General features: G+C 52.9%; 1 protein-coding gene across 1 annotated transcript in view; it reads right to left on the reverse strand.

Annotated features, from left to right (window-relative positions):
- Positions 1 to 7,580: 7,580 nt before the first annotated feature.
- The window catches only part of LOC137336097 (zinc finger protein 271-like), a gene marked incomplete at its 3' end in the record, with an annotated part of 57,988 nt that continues 43,649 nt past the window's right edge, over positions 7,581 to 21,919 (reverse strand). Inside the window, exon 2 of the mRNA XM_068001586.1 lies at positions 7,581 to 9,827. Coding sequence (XP_067857687.1) covers positions 7,581 to 9,239 — 1,659 coding nt within the window. The remainder of the gene's footprint in view (positions 9,828 to 21,919) is intronic.

The following is a 21,919-nucleotide window of genomic DNA, read 5'->3' on the forward strand; positions in this document are numbered from 1 at the left end:
AAAGCTGTAAATCCCCGTCCCACACACTCTCCCTCCTCCCTGTGCTGAAATCCAAACCCATCCCACCATCTCCAATATTTCTTCCCTCCACTCCCAGTTTTCTCCCTCCCTCTCCTCTGGTTAGGTTCAGTTCTAAACCCGCTGTGGGCAGAGTGAGAATAAAATAAATGAGGCACTGGGACCCTGAAGCCCCGCCCACTCTTTGTTCCCGGTCACTGGGACCCTGAAGCCCCGCCCACTCTTTGTTCCCGGTCATTGGGACCCTGAAGCCCCGCCCACTCTTTTCTCCCGGTCACTGGGACCCTGAAGCCCCGCCCACTCTTTGTTCCCGGTCACTGGGACCCTGAAGCCCCGCCCACTCTTTTCTCCCGGTCACTGGGACCCTGAAGCCCCGCCCACTCTTTGTTCCTGTCACTGGGACCGTGAAGCCCCGCCCACTCTTTGTTCCCGGTCACTGGGACCCTGAAGCCCCGCCCACTCTTTGTTCCCGATCACTGGGACCCTGAAGCCCCGCCCACGCTTTGTTCCCGGTCACTGGGACCCTGAAGCCCCGCCCACTCTTTTCTCCCGGTCACTGGGACCCTGAAGCCCCGCCCACTCTTTGTTCCCTGTCACGGGGACCCTGATGCCCCGCCCACTCTTTGTTCCCGGTCACTGGGACCCTGAAGCCCCGCCCACTCTTTGCTCCCGGTCACTGGCACCCTGAAGCCCCGCCCACTCTTTGTTCCCGGTCACTGGGACCCTGAAGCCCCGCCCACTCTTTGTTCCCGGTCACTGGGACTCTGAAGCCCCGCCCACTCTTTGTTCCCGGTCACTGGGACACTGAAGCCCCGCCCACTCTTTGTTCCCGTTCACTGGGACCCTGAAGCACCGCCCACGCTTTGTTCCTGGTCACTGGGACCCTGAAGCCCCGCCCACGCTTTGTTCCTGGTCACTGGGACCCTGAAGCCCCGCCCACGCTTTGTTCCTGGTCACTGAGTCCCTGAAGCCCCGCCCACCCTGTCACCTGTCACTGGCACCTTGATGCCCCGCCCACTCTTTGTTCCCGGTCACTGGCACCCTGAAGCCCCGCCTACTCTTTGCTCCCGGTCACTGGGACCCTGAAGCCCCGCCCACTCTTTGTTCCCGGTCACTGGGACCCTGAAGCCCCGCCCACTCTTTGCTCCCGCTCACTGGGACCCTGAAGCCCCGCCCACTCTTTGTTCCCGGTCACTGGGACCCTGAAGCCCCGCCCACTCTTTGCTCCCGCTCACTGGGACCCTGAAGCCCCGCCCACTCTTTGTTCCCGGTCACTGGGACCCTGAAGCCCCGCCCACTCTTTGCTCCCGCTCACTGGGACCCTGAAGCCCCGCCCACTCTTTGTTGCCGGTCACTGGGACCCTGAAGCCCCGCCCACTCTTTGTTCCCGGTCACTGGGACCCTGAAGCCCCGCCCACTCTTTGTTCCCGGTCACTGGCACCCTGAAGCCCCGCCCACTCTTTGTTCCCTGTCACTGGGACCCTGAAGCCCCGCCCACTATTTATTCCCGGTCACTGGCACCCTGAAGCCCCGCCCACTCTTTGTTCCCTGTCACTGGGACCCTGAAGCCCCGCCCACTCTTTGTTCCCGGTCACTGGGACTCTGAAGCCCCGCCCACTCTTTGTTCCCGGTCACTGGGACACTGAAGCCCCGCCCACTCTTTGTTCCCGTTCACTGGGACCCTGAAGCACCGCCCACGCTTTGTTCCTGGTCACTGGGACCCTGAAGCCCCGCCCACGCTTTGTTCCTGGTCACTGGGACCCTGAAGCCCCGCCCACGCTTTGTTCCTGGTCACTGAGTCCCTGAAGCCCCGCCCACTCTGTCACCTGTCACTGGCACCTTGATGCCCCGCCCACTCTTTGTTCCCGGTCACTGGCACCCTGAAGCCCCGCCCACTCTTTGCTCCCGGTCACTGGCACCCTGAAGCCCCGCCCACTCTTTGTCACCTGTCACTGGGACCCTGAAGCCCCGCCCACTCTTTGTTCCCGGTCACTGGGACCCTGAAGCCCCGCCCACTCTTTGTTCCCAGTCACTGGGACCCTGAAGCCCCGCCCACTCTTTGTTCCCGGTCACTGGGACCCTGAAGCCACGCCCACTCTTTGCTCCCGGTCATTGGGACCCTGAAGCCCCGCCCACTCTTTGCTCCCGGTCACTGGGACCCTGAAGCCCCGCCCACTCTTTGTTCCCGGTCACTGGGACCCTGAAGCCCCGCCCACTCTTTGTTCCCGGTCACTGGGACCCTGAAGCCCTGCCCACTCTTTGTTCCCGGTCACTGAGTCCCTCAAGCCCCGCCCACTCTGTCACGTGTCACTGGCACCTTGATGCCCCGCCCACTCTTTGTTCCCGGTCACTGGCACCCTGAAGCCCCGCCCACTCTTTGTTCCCGGTCACTGGGACACTGAAGCCCCGCCCACTCTTTGTTCCCGGTCACTGGGACCCTGAAGCCCCGCCCACGCTTTGTTCCTGGTCACTGGGACCCTGAAGCCCCGCCCACGCTTTGTTCCTGGTCACTGAGTCCCTGAAGCCCCGCCCACTCTGCCACCTGTCACTGGCACCTTGATGCCCTGCCCACTCTTTGTTCCCGGTCACTGGCACCCTGAAGCCCCGCCCACTCTTTGCTCCCTGTCACTGGCACCCTGAAGCCCCGCCCACTCTTTGTTCCCGGTCACTGGGACCCTGAAGCCCCGCCCACTCTTTGTTCCCGGTCACTGGGACCCTGAAGCCCCGCCCACTCTTTGCTCCCGGTCACTGGGACCCTGAAGCCCCGCCCACTCTTTGTTCCCTGTCACTGGGACCCTGAAGCCCCACCCACTCTTTGCTCCCGGTCACTGGGACCCTGAAGCCCCGCCCACTCTTTGTTACCAGTCACTGGGACCCTGAAGCCCCGCCCACTCTTTGTTCCCGGTCACTGGGACCCTGAAGCCCCGCCCACTCTTTGTTCCCGGTCATTGGGACCCTGAAGCCCCGCCCACTCTTTGTTCCCGGTCACTGGGACCCTGAAGCCCCGCCCACTCTTTGTTACCGGTCATTGGGACTCTGAAGCCCCGCCCACTCTTTGCTCCCAGTCATTGTGACCCTGAAGCCCCGCCCACTCTTTGTTCCCGGTCACTGGGACCCTGAAGCCCCGCCCACTCTTTGTTCCCGGTCACTGGGACCCTGAAGCCCCACCCACTCTTTGCTCCCGGTCACTGGGACCCTGAAGCCCCGCCCACTCTTTGTTACCAGTCACTGGGACCCTGAAGCCCCGCCCACTCTTTGTTCCCGGTCACTGGGACCCTGAAGCCCCGCCCACTCTTTGTTCCCGGTCATTGGGACCCTGAAGCCCCGCCCACTCTTTGCTCCCGGTCATTGGGACCCTGAAGCCCCGCCCACTCTTTGTTCCCGGTCACTGGGACCCTGAAGCCCCGCCCACTCTTTGTTCCCGGTCATTGGGACCCTGAAGCCCCGCCCACTCTTTGCTCCCGGTCATTGGGACCCTGAAGCCCCGCCCACTCTTTGTTCCCGGTCACTGGGACCCTGAAGCCCCGCCCACTCTTTGTTCCCGGTCACTGGGACCCTGAAGCCCCGCCCACTCTTTGTTCCCGGTCACTGGGACCCTGAAGCCCCGCCCACTCTTTGTTCCCGGTCACTGGGACCGTGAAGCCCCGCCCACTCTTTGTTCCCGGTCACTGGGACCCTGAAGCCCCGCCCACTGTCTGCTCCTGTACCAAGATGGCCGCGCACGCGCAATAATTCCACCATGACTTCCTCTCGCACGATGGCGGCCAATCACACTGGTAATCGGGGCGGCCGCCGGACGGGCCTCGAACCGAAGTGCCAACACGGGGCATTTTACTCTTATTTCTGGCCTCAAGCCGCCTCCAGGTGTTTGTGAAATTTCCACGCCCACTCACAGATCCAATTCCTCCCCGGCCTCCGACTCGACTGTTTCCACCACTCGCACTGCGCATGCTCATATCGCAGTCCAGTCCTGCCCCTGCGCACTGGCCTCCTGTCGTCATTGATAGGGCACATTCTGAACCGCGGGGGATTCTGGGGAAATACCCCGCCATTGCAAGCCGGAATTGCTGAACAGAAAATTAATTATTGTCATCCCATCGAGGTTGGCGCCATAGAAGCAACAAACAAAATAATTAAATAAATTGTGCAGAAACCCGAGTGCTCGGGCCCTCCCCCGTGGTGCGAAGTTATCTTGCCGCCACCTTTCCGTTACTAATTCGCACCTCAGGCCCGCACCGCCCAATCTGGTTCAATTGCTCAATGTTCTCAAACTTGAATTCAGACCTGTCATTCTCAGGGAAACTTAGGAGGTCACATTTTTTCTATGCCCTACCAGAGAGCCAGTTAATGGCTTTAATAAGCTGGTAACAATTTTTGTAAAGGTGGAAAGAGGAGAAAAATACCACGAGCGATGCCTCAAAACACAAGGGACCACTTACACTGTGACACCAAATCAAGGGACCACTTCACTGGGACACCAAATCCGGGGACCAATTACACTGGGACACCAAATCCGGGGACCAATTACACTGGGACACCAAATCCGGGGACCACTTGCACTGGGGCACCAAATTAAGGGACCACTTGCACTGGGACACCAAATTAAGGGACCACTTACACTGAGACACCAAGTCCAGGGACGACTTCCATTGGGACACCAAGTACAGGGAAAACAAAGATGGTGACATCCATTTGAATCCTTTTTTTGCACCTTCTCCAGTGCCTCTATATCCTTTTTTTAATATGGAGAACAAAACTTTTCACAGTACACCACGTGCAGTCTAATCAAGGTTCTCTCCAAGTTGAAGATAACTTCTCTGCTTTTCAACTATGCTCCAGAAATGAACCCCAGTGCTTGGTTTGCTTTTTTGTGGCCTTTTCAACATGTGTCACTACTTTTAGTGATTTGTGTTTCTGTGCCCCGAGAACTCTTTGCTCTTCTAACCCCCTTTTAGACTTATTATCCATGCATTATGTGGCCTCCTTGATCTTGCTACCAAAATGCTCGACTTCACACTCATCTTTTCAAAATTCCTTTGCCAATTACATCCCCATTCTGCAAGTTTATTATTGTCTTGTATTTTGTCTTAGTCTTCATCAGTATTAATTATACCCACCCCTCCAATCAGGTGTCATCTGTAAATTTTAAATTGTACATCCGATTCCCGAGTCCAAATCGTTTATATAAATTGTGATCATTGTGCAACACCAACTTCCACCTTTTACCAGTCTGAGTAGAGCAGTGATCAAGAGAAACTTCTTTACAGAGGGAGTTGTGAGACTGTGGAATTCACTTCCAAAGTTCTGTCATGACAAGTTCTCCTCGTGTTTTTATCCAAAGCAGGCCTCAGCCCAGTCATTTACTCCAAATGTTGATGGAATGATTCAAGCTAAGAGGCACCAGGTATCGGGAGCAGCAGCAGCTGTAAATAAAATCTAAATGTAATTAAGTACCAATATAGTTCATCATCATCTATTTCTAGTTGAATAACTTTTGCTGAATGTGGCCCAGGCCAAGTGCCAGGATATCGGGTCAGGCTCACCATAGAAAATGAGTTTGACACCCCTGAGATAGACAATGTGAACCAGATTACCCTCATACACTAACCCAGCAACTTCTTCAAAAAACTCAAGCAAGTTTGAAAGACACAAACTTCTTTTCCAGAAGCCGTGTGGAGCATCTCGAATGGTCCCTTCTCTTTCCCCGTGATCATAAACAGCATCTCTTAGGATCCATTCAAGCATCTTCCCTCTGATTGAGGTCACACTGATGGGCCTGTCATTCCCCGGCTCTGACTTATCCCCTTTCTTGAAAATGGGAACTACGTGAGCTACCTTACAATCTCAGGGGACAATCCCTGACTCTATTGAGCAGTTGAAGATACAGGCATGGGGCTCACAGAGCACCTGTCCCATCTCTTTAAACACCCGTGGGTGGATATCATCTGGATCTGGAGCACAAAGTATTTTGAGATTTCATATTTTATCCAAGATGACATCCCGCTATTATTCCCACAATTGTGCACCATCTTCTTTTCCAAAAATCTCTGAGTTTCTCCAATGGCTGCTTGTGTCTCCCTCGATTGTGGGTGGTATTTGTCCCAATTCTCCTGTAAACTGAACTCATCCTGATCCGTTCTGGGTTAAATGTAAGACAGTTCAGGGAGTCAGGAATCATTCACCCCGAGACCCACACTGAGAGGTAAAATCCCAGACGGTTCCTTAGTAAGGATTCCTCTTGTTCCTCAGCATATATTTGTCAGGACACTGAAACCCAGCTTTCTTACAGTCCACTCCTGGAGGCCCCACTCCCTGAGTCTGCAACCTTGAGCAGGGTCAGTGGTGGAGTTCTGCAGTGGGAGTGATCCCAGAGTAACTGTCGGGATCGCCCCCACCCTATGGATGGTCCGGGTTGTGTATTTTTAGTGATCCTGGTGTCGAACACGCACACAGCAATAAAACCATGAATTCTGGAAACACACTGCAGGTCCTTCTTTATCTGGAGATCGAATGACTGTTGTATAATTGTACCAGCAGTTAACAGGCTCCTGTAAACTCCTCCCTCTGCTATTTTAATGCAGACTTTAACATTTATTTTTAACGGGTTTATTTTAAATGAGTTAACGCCTGCCTTAAATTGTAGACTCAGGACTGTCACACAAACAGTTGAAATCTCCATAGAATAATTACCACAGTCATTTTTAGACTAGACGCCGCACAGTGACTTTGCTGTCAGTGAAGAGAGATGAGAAAGACCAAAGTGCCGTTTGCCCCTCTCAGTGTGCCCTGAAGGACTGTGTCCAGGCTGAAGTTCTGCTCCCCCCGGACGATCCTCCCCCCAGATGGTCCTTTCTGAGCTCCAGTCAGGTGATGCTAAACACTCAGGTGGGAAAGACCAAAATCTACAACAAGGGTTTAAAATAAAGCTGATTTATTTTGCAGATATCCAGAATATTAAACTCCAGCCCAGTTATAGCGGTTATTAACATCAGCAGAAACAAACCCCAACTGTCAGAATGAACATGGTTCAGTCCTGGATGTGATTAACAGCAGAATCCAACCCCTGCAGTCATATGTGAACTCGCTGGTGTCTCAGCACGTGTGATGACTGAGTGAATCCCTTCCCACACACGGAGCAGGTGAACAGTCTCTCCCCAATGGGCGTGAGTTGATGTGTCAGCAGATCATTTCTGCTTTCAAAGCTCTTCTCACAGTCAGTGAATTAACAGGTCACTCAATAGTGTGAACAAGTTGATGTCTCAGAAGGTGGGATGAATGAGTGAATCTCTTCCCACACACAGAGCAGGTGAACAGTCTCTCCCCAGTGTGAGTGTGTTGGTGTTTCAGCAGATCATTTGTGCTTTTAAAACACTTCTCACAGTCAGAACATTTAAAGGTGTTTCCCCAGGGTGAGTACGTTGGTGTGTCAGAAGGTGGGATGACCGAGTGAATCTCTTCTTACACACGGAGCAGATGAACGGCCTCTCCCCAGTGTGAGTGCGTTGGTGTCTCAGCAGTTCGTTTCTGCTTTTAAACCTCTTCTCACAGTCAGAACATTTAAAAGGTCTCTCATCAGAGTGAACTCGCTGGTGTGACAGAAGGTGGGATGACCGAGTGAATCTCTTCCCACACACAGAGCAGATGAACGGCCTCTCCCCAGTGTGAGTGCGTTGGTGTCTCAGCAGTTCGTTTCTGCTTTTAAACCTCTTCTCACAGTCAGAACATTTAAAAGGTCTCTCTTCAGAGTGAACTCGTTGGTGTGACAGAAGATGGGATGACCGAGTGAATCTCTTCTTACACACGGAGCAGCAGAATGGTCTCTCCCCAGTGTGAGTGCGTCGATGTCTCAGCAGTTCGTTTCTGCTTTTAAAGCTTTTCTCACAGTCAGAACATTTAAAAGGTCTCTCATCAGAGTTAACTCGCTGGTGTCTCAGCAGGGTGGATGACCGAGTGAATCTCTTCCCAAACACGGAGCAGGTGAACGGCCTCTCCCCAGTGTGAATGCGTTGGTGTGTCAGCAGATTAACTTTGCTTTTAAACCTCTTCTCACAGTCAGAACATTTAAAAGGTCTCTCATCAGTGTGAACTCGCTGGTGTCTCAGTAGGTGGGATGACCGAGTGAATCCCTTCCTACACACGGAGCAGGTGAACGGCCTCTCCCCAGTGTGAACTCGCTGGTGTGACAGAAGGTGGGATGACCGAGTAAATCTCTTCTTACGCTTCGAGCGGGTGAACGGCCTCTCCCCAGTGTGGGTGCGTTGGTGACTCCACAGTTCGTTTCTGCTTTTGAAGCTTTTCTTACAGTCAGAACATTTAAATGGTCTCTCTTCAGAGTGAACTCGCTGGTGTGTCAGCAGGGTGGATGACCGAGTGAATCTCTTCTTACGCTTAAAGCGGGTGAACGGTCTCTCCCCAGTGTGAGTGCGTTGATGTCTCAGCAGTTCGTTTCTGATTTTAAATCTCTTCCCACAGTCAGAACATTTAAAAGGCCTCTCCCCAGTGTGAAATCGGTGGTGTGTCAGAAGATTGGATAACTGAGTGAATCTCTTCACACACACAGAGCAGGAGAACGGCCTCTCCCCAGTGTGAGTACGTTGGTGTGTCAGCAGATTACTTTTGCTTTTAAAACTCTTCCCACAGTCAGAACATTTGAAAGGTCTCTTATCAGAGTGAACCCGCTGGTGTATTAGCAGGATGGATGACTGAGTGAATCTCTTCTTACACACAGAGCAGGAGAACGGCTTCTCCCCAGTGTGAACTCGCTGGTGTTTCAGAAGGCTGGATAACTGAGTGAATCTCTTCCCACACACAGAGCAGGAGAACGGCTTCTCCCCAGTGTGAACTCGCTGGTGTGTCTGCAGTTCCTTTCTGCTTTTAAATCTCTTCTCACAGTCAGAGCATTTAAAAGGTCTCTCCCCTGTGTGAACTCGCTGGTGTGACATAAGGTTGGATGACTGAGTGAATCTCTTCTTACACACGGAGCAGGTGAACGGCCTCTCCCCAGTGTGAACTCGCTGGTGTGTCAGAAGATTGGATAACTGAGTGAATCTCTTCACACACACAGAGCAGGAGAACGGCCTCTCCCCAGTGTGAACTCGTTGGTGTGTCAGCATATTGTTTCTGCTTTTAAATCTCTTCCCACAGTCAGAGCATTTAATAGGTCTCTCAACAGAGTGAACTCGTTGGTGTCTCAGAAGGTGGGATGAATGAGTGAATTTCATCTTGCACACGGAGCAGGTGAACGGTCTCTCCCCAGTGTGAACTCGCTGGTGTGTCAGCAGCGTGGATGACTGAGTGAATCTCTTCCCACACACGGAGCAGGTGAACGGTCTCTCCCCAGTGTGAACTCGCTGGTGTGTCAGCAGCGTGGATGACTGAGTGAATCTCTTCCTACACACGGAGCAGGTGAACGGCCTCTCCCCGGTGTGATTGCGTCGATGAATTTCCAGCTGTGACGGGGAATTGAATCCCTTCCCACAGTCCCCACATTTCCACGGTTTCTCCGTGGTCCGGGTGTCCTTGTGTCGCTCCAGGTTGGACGATCAGTTGAAGCCTCGTCCACACACAGAACACGTGTACGGTTTCTCCCCGCTGTGAATGGTGTGATGTTTTTTCAGGCTGTGTCACTGGTTAAAGCTCTTTCCACAGTCAGTGCACTGGAACACTCTCACTCGGGTGTTTGAAATCTTCTCCCAGAGACAGAACAGACGAACATTTCTCCTTCCACATTCAAAGGCCGATGATATTCAGGTGCTGATGATTCGAATGACTCTGTCAGATCTTGACATGAAGAGGTTTAAAAGTCATCACTGTAAATACAGGATCGAAATAAAGAACAGGCTGTGTTAGTGTCTACGGAACATTCTTTCCTCTCTTGTTCCCTCAAAGCTGCAAATCCCCCATCCCGCGCACTCTCCCTCCTCCCTGTGCTGAAATCTAAACCCATCGCATCATCTTTCAGTGGTCCTAAACCATGAGTGAAAGAAAGAGAGGGTGAATGTGAGAGGGTGAATGTGAGAGGGTGAATGTGAGAGGGTGAATGTGAGAGGGTGAATGTGAGAGGGTGAATGTGAGAGGGTGAATGTGAGAGGGTGAATGTGAGAGGGTGAATGTGAGAGGGTGAATGTGAGAGGGTGAATGTGAGAGGGTGAATGTGAGAGGGTGAATGTGAGAGGGTGAATGTGAGAGGGTGAATGTGAGAGGGTGAATGTGAGAGGGTGAATGTGAGAGGGTGAATGTGAGAGGGTGAATGTGAGAGGGTGAATGTGAGAGAGTGAATGTGAGAGGGTGAATGTGAGAGAGGGAATGTGAGAGAGGGAATGTGAGAGAGGGAATGTGAGAGAGGGAATGTGAGAGAGGGAATGTGAGAGAGGGAATGTGAGAGAGGGAATGTGAGAGAGGGAATGTGAGAGAGGGAATGTGAGAGAGGGAATGTGAGAGAGGGAATGTGAGAGAGCGAATGTGAGAGAGCGAATGTGAGAGGGCGAATGTGAGAGGGGGAATGTGAGAGAGCGAATGTGAGAGAGCGAATGTGAGAGTGAAAGTGAGAGAGCGAATGTGAGAGAGCGAAAGTGAGAGAGCGAATGTGAGAGTGCGCATGTGAGAGGGCGAATGTGAGAGGGCGAATGTGAGAGGGCGAATGTGAGAGGGCGAATGTGAGAGGGCGAATGTGAGAGGGCGAATGTGAGAGGGCGAATGTGAGAGGGCGAATGTGAGAGGGCGAATGTGAGAGGGCGAATGTGAGAGGGCGAATGTGAGAGGGCGAATGTGAGAGGGCGAATGTGAGAGGGCGAATGTGAGAGGGCGAATGTGAGAGGGCGAATGTGAGAGGGCGAATGTGAGAGGGCGAATGTGAGAGGGCGAATGTGAGAGAGGGAATGTGAGAGAGGGAATGTGAGAGAGGGAATGTGAGAGAGGGAATGTGAGAGAGGGAATGTGAGAGAGCGAATGTGAGAGGGCGAATGTGAGAGGGCGAATGTGAGAGGGCGAATGTGAGAGAGGGAATGTGAGAGAGGGAATGTGAGAGAGGGAATGTGAGAGAGGGAATGTGAGAGAGCGTGAGAGAGCGAGTGTGAGAGAGCGAATGTGAGAGAGGGAATGTGAGAGGGCGAATGTGAGAGGGCGAATGTGAGAGGGCGAATGTGAGAGGGCGAATGTGAAAGAGCGAATGTGAGCGAGCGAATGTGAGAGGGCGAATGTGAGAGGGCGAATGTGAGAGGGCGAATGTGAGAGAGCGAATGTGAGAGTGCGAATGTGAGAGGGCGAATGTGAGAGAGCGAATGTGAGAGAGGGAATGTGAGAGTGCGTGAGAGAGCGAGTGTGAGAGAGCGAGTGTGAGAGAGCGAGTGTGAGAGAGCGAATGTGAGAGAGCGAATGTGAGAGAGCGAATGTGAGAGGGCGAATGTGAGAGAGGGAATGTGAGAGAGGGAATGTGAGAGGGTGAATGTGAGAGGGTGAATGTGAGAGGGCGAATGTGAGAGAGCGAATGTGAGAGAGCGAATGCGAGAGAGCGAATGCGAGAGGGTGAATGCGAGAGAGCGAATGCGAGAGAGTGAATGCGAGAGAGCGAATGCGAGAGGGCGAATGCGAGAGGGCGAATGCGAGAGGGCGAATGCGAGAGGGCGAATGCGAGAGGGCGAATGCGAGAGGGCGAATGCGAGAGGGCGAATGCGAGAGGGCGAATGCGAGAGGGCGAATGCGAGAGGGCGAATGCGAGAGGGCGAATGCGAGAGGGGGAATGCGAGAGAGGGAATGTGAGAGAGGGAATGTGAGAGAGGGAATGTGAGAGGGCGAATGTGAGAGGGCGAATGTGAGAGGGCGAATGTGAGAGGGCGAATGTGAGAGGGCGAATGTGAGAGGGCGAATGTGAGAGGGCGAATGTGAGAGGGCGAATGTGAGAGGGCGAATGTGAGAGGGCGAATGTGAGAGGGTGAATGTGAGAGTGCGTGAGAGAGTGAATGTGAGAGAGGGAATGTGAGAGGGTGAATGTGAGAGGGTGAATGTGAGAGGGTGAATGTGAGAGGGTGAATGTGAGAGGGTGAATGTGAGAGGGTGAATGTGAGAGGGTGAATGTGAGAGGGTGAATGTGAGAGAGAGAATGTGAGAGAGAGAATGTGAGAGAGAGAATGTGAGAGGGTGAATGTGAGAGGGTGAATGTGAGAGGGTGAATGTGAGAGGGTGAATGTGAGAGGGTGAATGTGAGAGGGTGAATGTGAGAGGGTGAATGTGAGAGGGTGAATGTGAGAGTGCGTGAGAGAGTGAATGTGAGAGGGCGAATGTGAGAGAGTGAATGTGAGAGAGAACGTGAGAGAGAGAACGTGAGAGAGAGAACGTGACAGTGCGAATGTGAGAGAGTGAATATGAGAGAGTGAATGTGAGAGGGTGAATGTGAGAGAGGGAATGTGAGAGAGGGAATGTGAGAGGGTGAATGTGAGAGGGTGAATGTGAGAGAGTGAATGTGAGAGAGCGAATGTGAGAGTGAATGTGAGAGTGAATGTGAGAGGGTGAATGTGAGAGGGGGAATGTGAGAGGGGGAATGTGAGAGGGGGAATGTGAGAGGGGGAATGTGAGAGGGGGAATGTGAGAGAGGGAATGTGAGAGGGTGAATGTGGGAGGGTGAATGTGAGAGAGGGAATGTGAGAGAGCGAATGTGAGAGAGCGAATGTGAGAGAGCGAATGTGAGAGAGCGAATGTGAGAGAGCGAATGTGAGAGGGCGAATGTGAGAGTGAATGTGAGAGAGTGAATGTGAGAGGGTGAATGTGAGAGGGTGAATGTGAGAGGGTGAATGTGAGAGGGTGAATGTGAGAGGGGGAATGTGAGAGGGGGAATGTGAGAGGGGGAATGTGAGAGAGCGAATGTGAGAGTGAAAGTGAGAGAGCGAATGTGAGAGTGAAAGTGAGAGAGCGAATGTGAGAGGGCGAATGTGAGAGGGCGAATGTGAGAGGGCGAATGTGAGAGGGCGAATGTGAGAGAGCGAATGTGAGAGAGCGAATGTGAGAGGGCGAATGTGAGAGGGCGAATGTGAGAGAGCGAATGTGAGAGAGGGAATGTGAGAGTGCGTGAGAGAGCGAGTGTGAGAGAGCGAGTGTGAGAGAGCGAGTGTGAGAGAGCGAGTGTGAGAGAGCGAGTGTGAGAGAGCGAGTGTGAGAGAGCGAGTGTGAGAGAGCGAGTGTGAGAGAGCGAGTGTGAGAGAGCGAGTGTGAGAGAGCGAATGTGAGAGAGCGAATGTGAGAGAGCGAATGTGAGAGAGCGAATGTGAGAGAGCGAATGTGAGAGAGCGAATGTGAGAGAGCGAATGTGAGAGTGCGTGAGAGAGCGAATGTGAGAGGGCGAATGTGAGAGGGCGAATGTGAGAGGGCGAATGTGAGAGGGCGAATGTGAGAGGGCGAATGTGAGAGGGCGAATGTGAGAGGGCGAATGTGAGAGGGCGAATGTGAGAGGGCGAATGTGAGAGGGCGAATGTGAGAGGGCGAATGTGAGAGGGCGAATGTGAGAGGGCGAATGTGAGAGGGCGAATGTGAGAGGGCGAATGTGAGAGGGCGAATGTGAGAGGGCGAATGTGAGAGGGCGAATGTGAGAGGGCGAATGTGAGAGAGCGAATGTGAGAGAGCGAATGTGAGAGAGCGAATGTGAGAGAGCGAGTGTGAGAGAGGGAGTGTGAGAGAGGGAATGTGAGAGGGCGAATGTGAGAGGGCGAATGTGAGAGGGCGAATGTGAGAGGGCGAATGTGAGAGGGCGAATGTGAGAGGGCGAATGTGAGAGGGTGAATGTGAGAGAGCGAATGTGAGAGGGTGAATGTGAGAGGGTGAATGTGAGAGGGTGAATGTGAGAGGGCGAATGTGAGAGAGCGAATGTGAGAGAGCGAATGTGAGAGAGCGAATGTGAGAGAGCGAGTGTGAGAGAGGGAATGTGAGAGGGCGAATGTGAGAGGGCGAATGTGAGAGGGCGAATGTGAGAGGGCGAATGTGAGAGGGCGAATGTGAGAGGGCGAATGTGAGAGGGCGAATGTGAGAGGGCGAATGTGAGAGGGCGAATGTGAGAGGGTGAATGTGAGAGAGCGAATGTGAGAGGGTGAATGTGAGAGGGTGAATGTGAGAGGGTGAATGTGAGAGGGCGAATGTGAGAGGGCGAATGTGAGAGGGCGAATGTGAGAGGGCGAATGTGAGAGGGCGAATGTGAGAGGGCGAATGTGAGAGGGCGAATGTGAGAGGGTGAATGTGAGAGGGTGAATGTGAGAGGGTGAATGTGAGAGGGTGAATGTGAGAGGGTGAATGTGAGAGGGTGAATGTGAGAGGGTGAATGTGAGAGGGTGAATGTGAGAGGGTGAATGTGAGAGGGTGAATGTGAGAGGGGGAATGTGAGAGGGGGAATGTGAGAGGGGGAATGTGAGAGGGGGAATGTGAGAGGGGGAATGTGAGAGGGGGAATGTGAGAGGGGGAATGTGAGAGGGGGAATGTGAGAGGGGGAATGTGAGAGGGGGAATGTGAGAGAGCGAATCTGAGAGGGTGAATGTGAGAGTGAAAGTGAGAGAGCGAATGTGAGAGTGAAAGTGAGAGAGCGAATGTGAGAGGGCGAATGTGAGAGGGCGAATGTGAGAGGGCGAATGTGAGAGGGCGAATGTGAGAGAGCGAATGTGAGAGGGCGAATGTGAGAGGGCGAATGTGAGAGGGCGAATGTGAGAGAGGGAATGTGAGAGAGGGAATGTGAGAGAGGGAATGTGAGAGAGGGAATGTGAGAGTGCGTGAGAGAGCGAGTGTGAGAGAGCGAGTGTGAGAGAGCGAATGTGAGAGGGCGAATGTGAGAGAGCGAATGTGAGAGGGCGAATGTGAGAGGGCGAATGTGAGAGAGCGAATGTGAGAGAGCGAATGTGAGAGAGCGAATGTGAGAGAGGGAATGTGAGAGTGCGTGAGAGAGCGAGTGTGAGAGAGCGAATGTGAGAGGGCGAATGTGAGAGGGCGAATGTGAGAGGGCGAATGTGAGAGAGGGAATGTGAGAGGGTGAATGTGAGAGGGTGAATGTGAGAGGGCGAATGTGAGAGGGCGAATGTGAGAGGGCGAATGTGAGAGGGTGAATGTGAGAGGGTTAATGTGAGAGAGCGAATGTGAGAGAGCGAATGTGAGAGGGCGAATGTGAGAGAGGGAATGTGAGAGAGGGAATGTGAGAGAGGGAATGTGAGAGAGGGAATGTGAGAGAGGGAATGTGAGAGAGGGAATGTGAGAGGGTGAATGTGAGAGGGTGAATGTGAGAGAGTGAATGTGAGAGTGCATGAGAGAGCGAATGTGAGAGTGCGTGAGAGAGCGAGTGAGAGAGCGAATGTGAGAGAGCGATTGTGAGAGGGTGAACGAGAGAGAGTGAACATGAGAGAGAGAACGTGAGAGAGAGAACGTGACAGTGCGAATGTGAGAGAGCGAATGTGAGAGCGAATGTGAGAGAGTGAATATGAGAGAGTGAATGTGAGAGGGTGAATGTGAGAGAGGGAATGTGAGAGGGTGAATGTGAGAGGGTGAATGTTAGAGAATGAATGTGAGAGAGTGAATGTGAGAGGGTGAATGTGAGAGGGTGAATGTGAGAGAGCGAATGTGAGAGAGCGAATGTGAGAGGGTGAATGTGAGAGGGTGAATGTGAGAGGGTGAATGTGAGAGGGGGAATGTGAGAGGGGGAATGTGAGAGGGGGAATGTGAGAGGGGGAATGTGAGAGGGGGAATGTGAGAGGGGGAATGTGAGAGGGGGAATGTGAGAGGGGGAATGTGAGAGGGGGAATGTGAGAGTGAAAGTGAGAGAGCGAATGTGAGAGTGCGCATGTGAGACAGCGAATGTGAGAGGGCGAATGTGAGAGGGCGAATGTGAGAGGGCGAATGTGAGAGGGCGAATGTGAGAGAGTGAAAGTGACAGTGCGTGAGAGAGTGAATGTGAGAGGGTGAATGTGAGAGGGTGAATGTGAGAGGGTGAATGTGAGAGAGAGAATGTGAGAGAGAGAATGTGAGAGGGCGAATGTGAGAGGGCGAATGTGAGAGGGCGAATGTGAGAGGGCGAATGTGAGAGGGCGAATGTGAGAGGGCGAATGTGAGAGAGTGAAAGTGAGAGAGTGAAAGTGACAGTGCGTGAGAGAGTGAATGTGAGAGGGTGAATGTGAGAGGGTGAATGTGAGAGGGTGAATGTGAGAGAGAGAATGTGAGAGGGTGAATGTGAGAGGGTGAATGTGAGAGGGTGAATGTGAGAGGGTGAATGTGAGAGGGTGAATGTGAGAGGGTGAATGTGAGAGGGTGAATGTGAGAGGGTGAATGTGAGGGAGGGAATGTGAGAGAGGGAATGTGAGAGTGCGTGAGAGAGCGAGTGTGAGAGAGCGAATGTGAGAGAGCGAATGTGAGAGGGCGAATGTGAGAGAGCGAATGTGAGAGAGCGAATGTGAGAGGCTGAATGTGAGAGAGTGAATGTGAGAGGCTGAATGTGAGAGGGTGAATGTGAGAGAGTGAATGTGAGAGGGTGAATGAGACAGTGCATGAGCGAGTGAATGTGAGAGAGCGAATGTGAGAGGGCGAATGTGAGAGAGCGAATGTGAGAGGGCGAATGTGAGAGAGCGAATGTGAGAGGGCGAATGTGAGAGGGCGAATGTGAGAGGGCGAATGTGAGAGAGCGAATGTGAGAGGGTGAATGTGAGAGGGTGAATGTGAGAGAGCGAATGTGAGAGAGCGAATGTGAGAGAGCGAATGTGAGAGGGTGAATGTGAGAGAGTGAATGTGAGAGTGCGTGAGAGGGCGAATGTGAGAGGGCGAATGTGAGAGGGCGAATGTGAGAGGGCGAATGTGAGAGGGCGAATGTGAGAGGGCGAATGTGAGAGGGCGAATGTGAGAGGGCGAATGTGAGAGAGCGAATGTGAGAAGGTGAATGTGAGAGAGTGAATGTGAGAGGGCGAATGTGAGAGAGGTAATGTGAGGGGGCGAATGTGAGAGGGCGAATGTGAGAGGGCGAATGTGAGAGGGCGAATGTGAGAGGGCGAATGTGAGAGAGCGAATGTGAGAGAGTGAATGTGAGAGGGCGAATGTGAGAGAGCGAACGTGAGAGGGCGAACGTGAGAGAGCGAACGTGAGAGGGCGAATGTGAGAGGGCGAATGTGAGAGAGCGAATGTGAGAGGGCGAATGTGAGAGGGCGAATGTGAGAGAGCGAATGTGAGAGGGCGAACGTGAGAGGGCGAACGTGAGAGGGCGAACGTGAGAGGGCGAATGTGAGAGAGCGAATGTGAGAGGGCGAATGTGAGAGAGGTAATGTGAGGGGGCGAATGTGAGAGGGCGAATGTGAGAGGGCGAATGTGAGAGGGCGAATGTGAGAGGGCGAATGTGAGAGAGCGAATGTGAGAGAGCGAATGTGAGAGAGCGAACGTGAGAGGGCGAACGTGAGAGAGCGAACGTGAGAGAGCGAACGTGAGAGAGCGAATGTGAGAGGGCGAATGTGAGAGAGCGAATGTGAGAGGGCGAATGTGAGAGGGCGAATGTGAGAGGGCGAACGTGAGAGGGCGAATGTGAGAGGGCGAATGTGAGAGAGCGAATGTGAGAGGGCGAACGTGAGAGGGCGAACGTGAGAGAGGGAATGTGAGAGGGCGAATGTGAGAGGGCGAATGTGAGAGGGCGAATGTGAGAGGGCGAATGTGAGAGGGCGAATGTGAGAGGGCGAATGTGAGAGGGCGAATGTGAGAGAGCGAATGTGAGAGGGCGAATGTGAGAGAGCGAATGTGAGAGGGCGAATGTGAGAGGGCGAATGTGAGAGGGCGAATGTGAGAGAGGGAATGTGAGAGGGCGAATGTGAGAGGGCGAATGTGAGAGAGCGAATGTGAGAGAGGGAATGTGAGAGAGGGAATGTGAGAGAGGGAATGTGAGAGAGGGAATGTGAGAGTGTGTGAGAGTGCGTGAGAGAGCGAATGTGAGAGAGCGAATGTGAGAGAGCGAATGTGAGAGAGCGAATGTGAGAGGGCGAATGTGAGAGGGCGAATGTGAGAGGGCGAATGTGAGAGAGCGAATGTGAGAGGGCGAATGTGAGAGAGCGAATGTGAGAGAGGGAATGTGAGAGTGCGTGAGAGAGCGAGTGTGAGAGAGCGAATGTGAGAGGGCGAATGTGAGAGAGGGAATGTGAGAGAGGGAATGTGAGAGAGGGAATGTGAGAGAGGGAATGTGAGAGGGCGAATGTGAGAGGGCGAATGTGAGAGAGAGAACGTGAGAGAGAGAACGTGAGAGAGAGAACGTGAGAGAGAGAACGTGAGAGAGAGAACGTGAGAGAGAGAACGTGAGAGGGTGAATGTGAGAGAGCGAATGTGAGAGGGCGAATGTGAGAGGGCGAATGTGAGAGGGCGAATGTGAGAGGGTGAATGTGAGAGGGTGAATGTGAGAGGGTGAATGTGAGAGGGTGAATGTGAGAGGGTGAATGTGAGAGGGTGAATGTGAGAGAGCGAATGTGAGAGTGAATGTGAGAGGGTGAATGTGAGAGTGAAAGTGAGAGAGCGAATGTGAGAGCGAAAGTGAGAGGGCGAATGTGAGAGGGCGAATGTGAGAGGGCGAATGTGAGAGGGCGAATGTGAGAGGGCGAATGTGAGAGGGCGAATGTGAGAGAGAAAATGTGAGAGGGAGAATGTGAGAGGGAGAATGTGAGAGAGGGAATGTGAGAGAGGGAATGTGAGAGAGGGAATGTGAGAGAGGGAATGTGAGAGAGCGAATGTGAGAGAGTGAATGTGAGAGAGCGAATGTGAGAGAGCGAATGTGAGAGGCTGAATGTGAGAGGCTGAATGTGAGAGGCTGAATGTGAGAGGCTGAATGTGAGAGGCTGAATGTGAGAGGGTGAATGTGAGAGAGTGAATGTGAGAGAGTGAATGTGAGAGGGTGAATGAGACAGTGCATGAGCGAGTGAATGTGAGGGAGCGAATGTGAGAGAGCGAATGTGAGAGGCTGAATGTGAGAGGCTGAATGTGAGAGGGTGAATGTGAGAGAGTGAATGTGAGAGAGTGAATGTGAGAGGGTGAATGAGACAGTGCATGAGCGAGTGAATGTGAGAGAGCGAATGTGAGAGAGTGAATGCGAGAGGGTGAATGAGACAGTGCATGAGCGAGTGAATATGAGAGTGCGTGAGAGAGTGAAAGTGACAGTGCGTGAGAGAGTGAATGTGAGAGGGTGAATGTGAGAGGGTGAATGTGAGAGGGTGAATGTGAGAGGGCGAATGTGAGAGGGCGAATGTGAGAGCGTGAATGTGAGAGAGCGAACGTGAGAGGGCGAACGTGAGAGGGCGAACGTGAGAGGGCGAATGTGAGAGAGTGAATGTGAGAGAGCGAATGTGAGAGAGCGAATGTGAGAGAGCGAATGTGAGAGAGCGAATGTGAGAGAGGGAATGTGAGAGGGCGAATGTGAGAGAGCGAATGTGAGAGAGCGAATGTGAGAGAGGGAATGTGAGAGAGGGAATGTGAGAGAGGGAATGTGAGAGGGCGAATGTGAGAGAGCGAATGTGAGAGAGCGAATGTGAGAGAGGGAATGTGAGAGTGTGTGAGAGTGCGTGAGAGAGCGAGTGTGAGAGAGCGAATGTGAGAGAGCGAATGTGAGAGGGTGAATGTGAGAGGGTGAATGTGAGAGGGTGAATGTGAGAGAGCGAATGTGAGAGGGTGAATGTGAGAGAGCGAATGTGAGAGGGCGAATGTGAGAGGGTGAATGTGAGAGAGCGAATGTGAGAGGGCGAATGTGAGAGAGCGAGTGTAAGAGAGAGAATGTGAGAGGGCGAATGTGGGAGAGGGAATGTGAGAGAGGGAATGTGAGAGAGGGAATGTGAGAGAGGGAATGTGAGAGGGCGAATGTGAGAGAGCGAATGTGAGAGAGTGAATGTGAGAGGCTGAACGTGAGAGAGTGAATGTGAGAGAGGGAATGTGAGAGGGTGAATGTGAGAGGGTGAATGTGAGAGGGTTAATGTGAGAGGGTGAATGTGAGAGAGCGAATGTGAGAGGGCGAATGTGAGAGGGCGAATGTGAGAGGGCGAATGTGAGAGGGTGAATGTGAGAGGGTGAATGTGAGAGGGTGAATGTGAGAGAGCGAATGTGAGAGGGCGAATGTGAGAGAGTGAATGTGAGAGGGTGAATGTGAGAGGGCGAATGTGAGAGGGCGAATGTGAGAGGGCGAATGCGAGAGGGCGAATGTGAGAGAGTGAATGTGAGAGAGTGAATGTGAGAGAGTGAATGTGAGAGGGCGAATGTGAGAGAGGTAATGTGAGGGGGCGAATGTGAGAGGGCGAATGTGAGAGGGCGAATGTGAGAGGGCGAATGTGAGAGAGCGAATGTGAGAGGGCGAACGTGAGAGAGCGAACGTGAGAGAGCGAACGTGAGAGAGCGAATGTGAGAGGGCGAATGTGAGAGGGCGAATGTGAGAGGGCGAATGTGAGAGAGCGAATGTGAGAGGGCGAATGTGAGAGGGCGAACGTGAGAGGGCGAATGTGAGAGGGCGAATGTGAGCGAGCAAATGTGAGAGGGCGAACGTGAGAGGGCGAACGTGAGAGGGCGAATGTGAGAGGGCGAATGTGAGAGGGCGAATGTGAGAGAGCGAATGTGAGAGGGCGAATCTGAGAGAGCGAATGTGAGAGGGCGAATGTGAGAGGGCGAATGTGAGAGAGGGAATGTGAGAGGGCGAATGTGAGAGAGCGAATGTGAGAGAGGGAATGTGAGAGAGGGAATGTGAGAGTGTGTGAGAGTGCGTGAGAGAGCGAATGTGAGAGAGCGAATGTGAGAGAGTGAATGTGAGAGAGCGAATGTGAGAGGGCGAATGTGAGAGGGTGAATGTGAGAGAGCGAATGTGAGAGGGCGAATGTGAGAGAGGGAATGTGAGAGTGCGTGAGAGAGCGAGTGTGAGAGAGCGAATGTGAGAGGGCGAATGTGAGAGAGGGAATGTGAGAGAGGGAATGTGAGAGGGCGAATGTGAGAGGGCGAATGTGAGAGGGCGAATGTGAGAGGGCGAATGTGAGAGAGTGAATGTGAGAGGGCGAATGTGAGAGAGTGAATGTGAGAGAGTGAATGTGAGAGAGGGAATGTGAGAGGGTGAATGTGAGAGGGTTAATGTGAGAGGGTGAATGTGAGAGGGTGAATGTGAGAGAGAATGTGAGAGGGTGAATGTGAGAGGGTTAATGTGAGAGAGAGAATGTGAGAGGGTGAATGTGAGAGGGCGAATGTGAGAGAGGGAATGTGAGAGGGCGAATGTGAGAGGGCGAATGTGAGAGGGCGAATGTGAGAGGGCGAATGTGAGAGAGCGAATGTGAGAGAGGGAATGTGAGAGGGTGAATGTGAGAGGGTTAATGTGAGAGGGTGAATGTGAGAGGGTGAATGTGAGAGAGAGAATGTGAGAGGGTGAATGTGAGAGGGTTAATGTGAGAGGGTGAATGTGAGAGAGAGAATGTGAGAGGGTGAATGTGAGAGGGTTAATGTGAGAGGGTGAATGTGAGAGAGAGAATGTGAGAGGGTGAATGTGAGAGTGCCTGAGAGAGTGAATGTGAGAGAGGGAATGTGAGAGTGCGTGAGAGAGCGAGTGAGAGAGCGAATGTGAGAGAGCGATTGTGAGAGGGTGAACGAGAGAGAGTGAACGTGAGAGAGAGAACGTGAGAGAGAGAACGTGAGAGAGAGAACGTGAGAGAGAGAACGTGAGAGAGAGAACGTGAGAGAGAGAACGTGACAGTGCGAATGTGAGAGAGCGAATGTGAGAGAGTGAATGTGAGAGGGTGAATGTGAGAGGGTGAATATGAGAGGGTGAATGTGAGAGAGCGAATGTGAGAGAGCGAATGTGAGAGGGTGAATGTGAGAGTGAAAGTGAGAGAGCGAATGTGAGAGTGAAAGTGAGAGAACGAATGTGAGAGGGCGAATGTGAGAGGGCGAATGTGAGAGGGCGAATGTGAGA

This window comes from Heptranchias perlo, chromosome 20 (genome assembly GCF_035084215.1).
Source record: "Heptranchias perlo isolate sHepPer1 chromosome 20, sHepPer1.hap1, whole genome shotgun sequence".
Classification (NCBI taxonomy): domain Eukaryota; kingdom Metazoa; phylum Chordata; class Chondrichthyes; order Hexanchiformes; family Hexanchidae; genus Heptranchias; species Heptranchias perlo.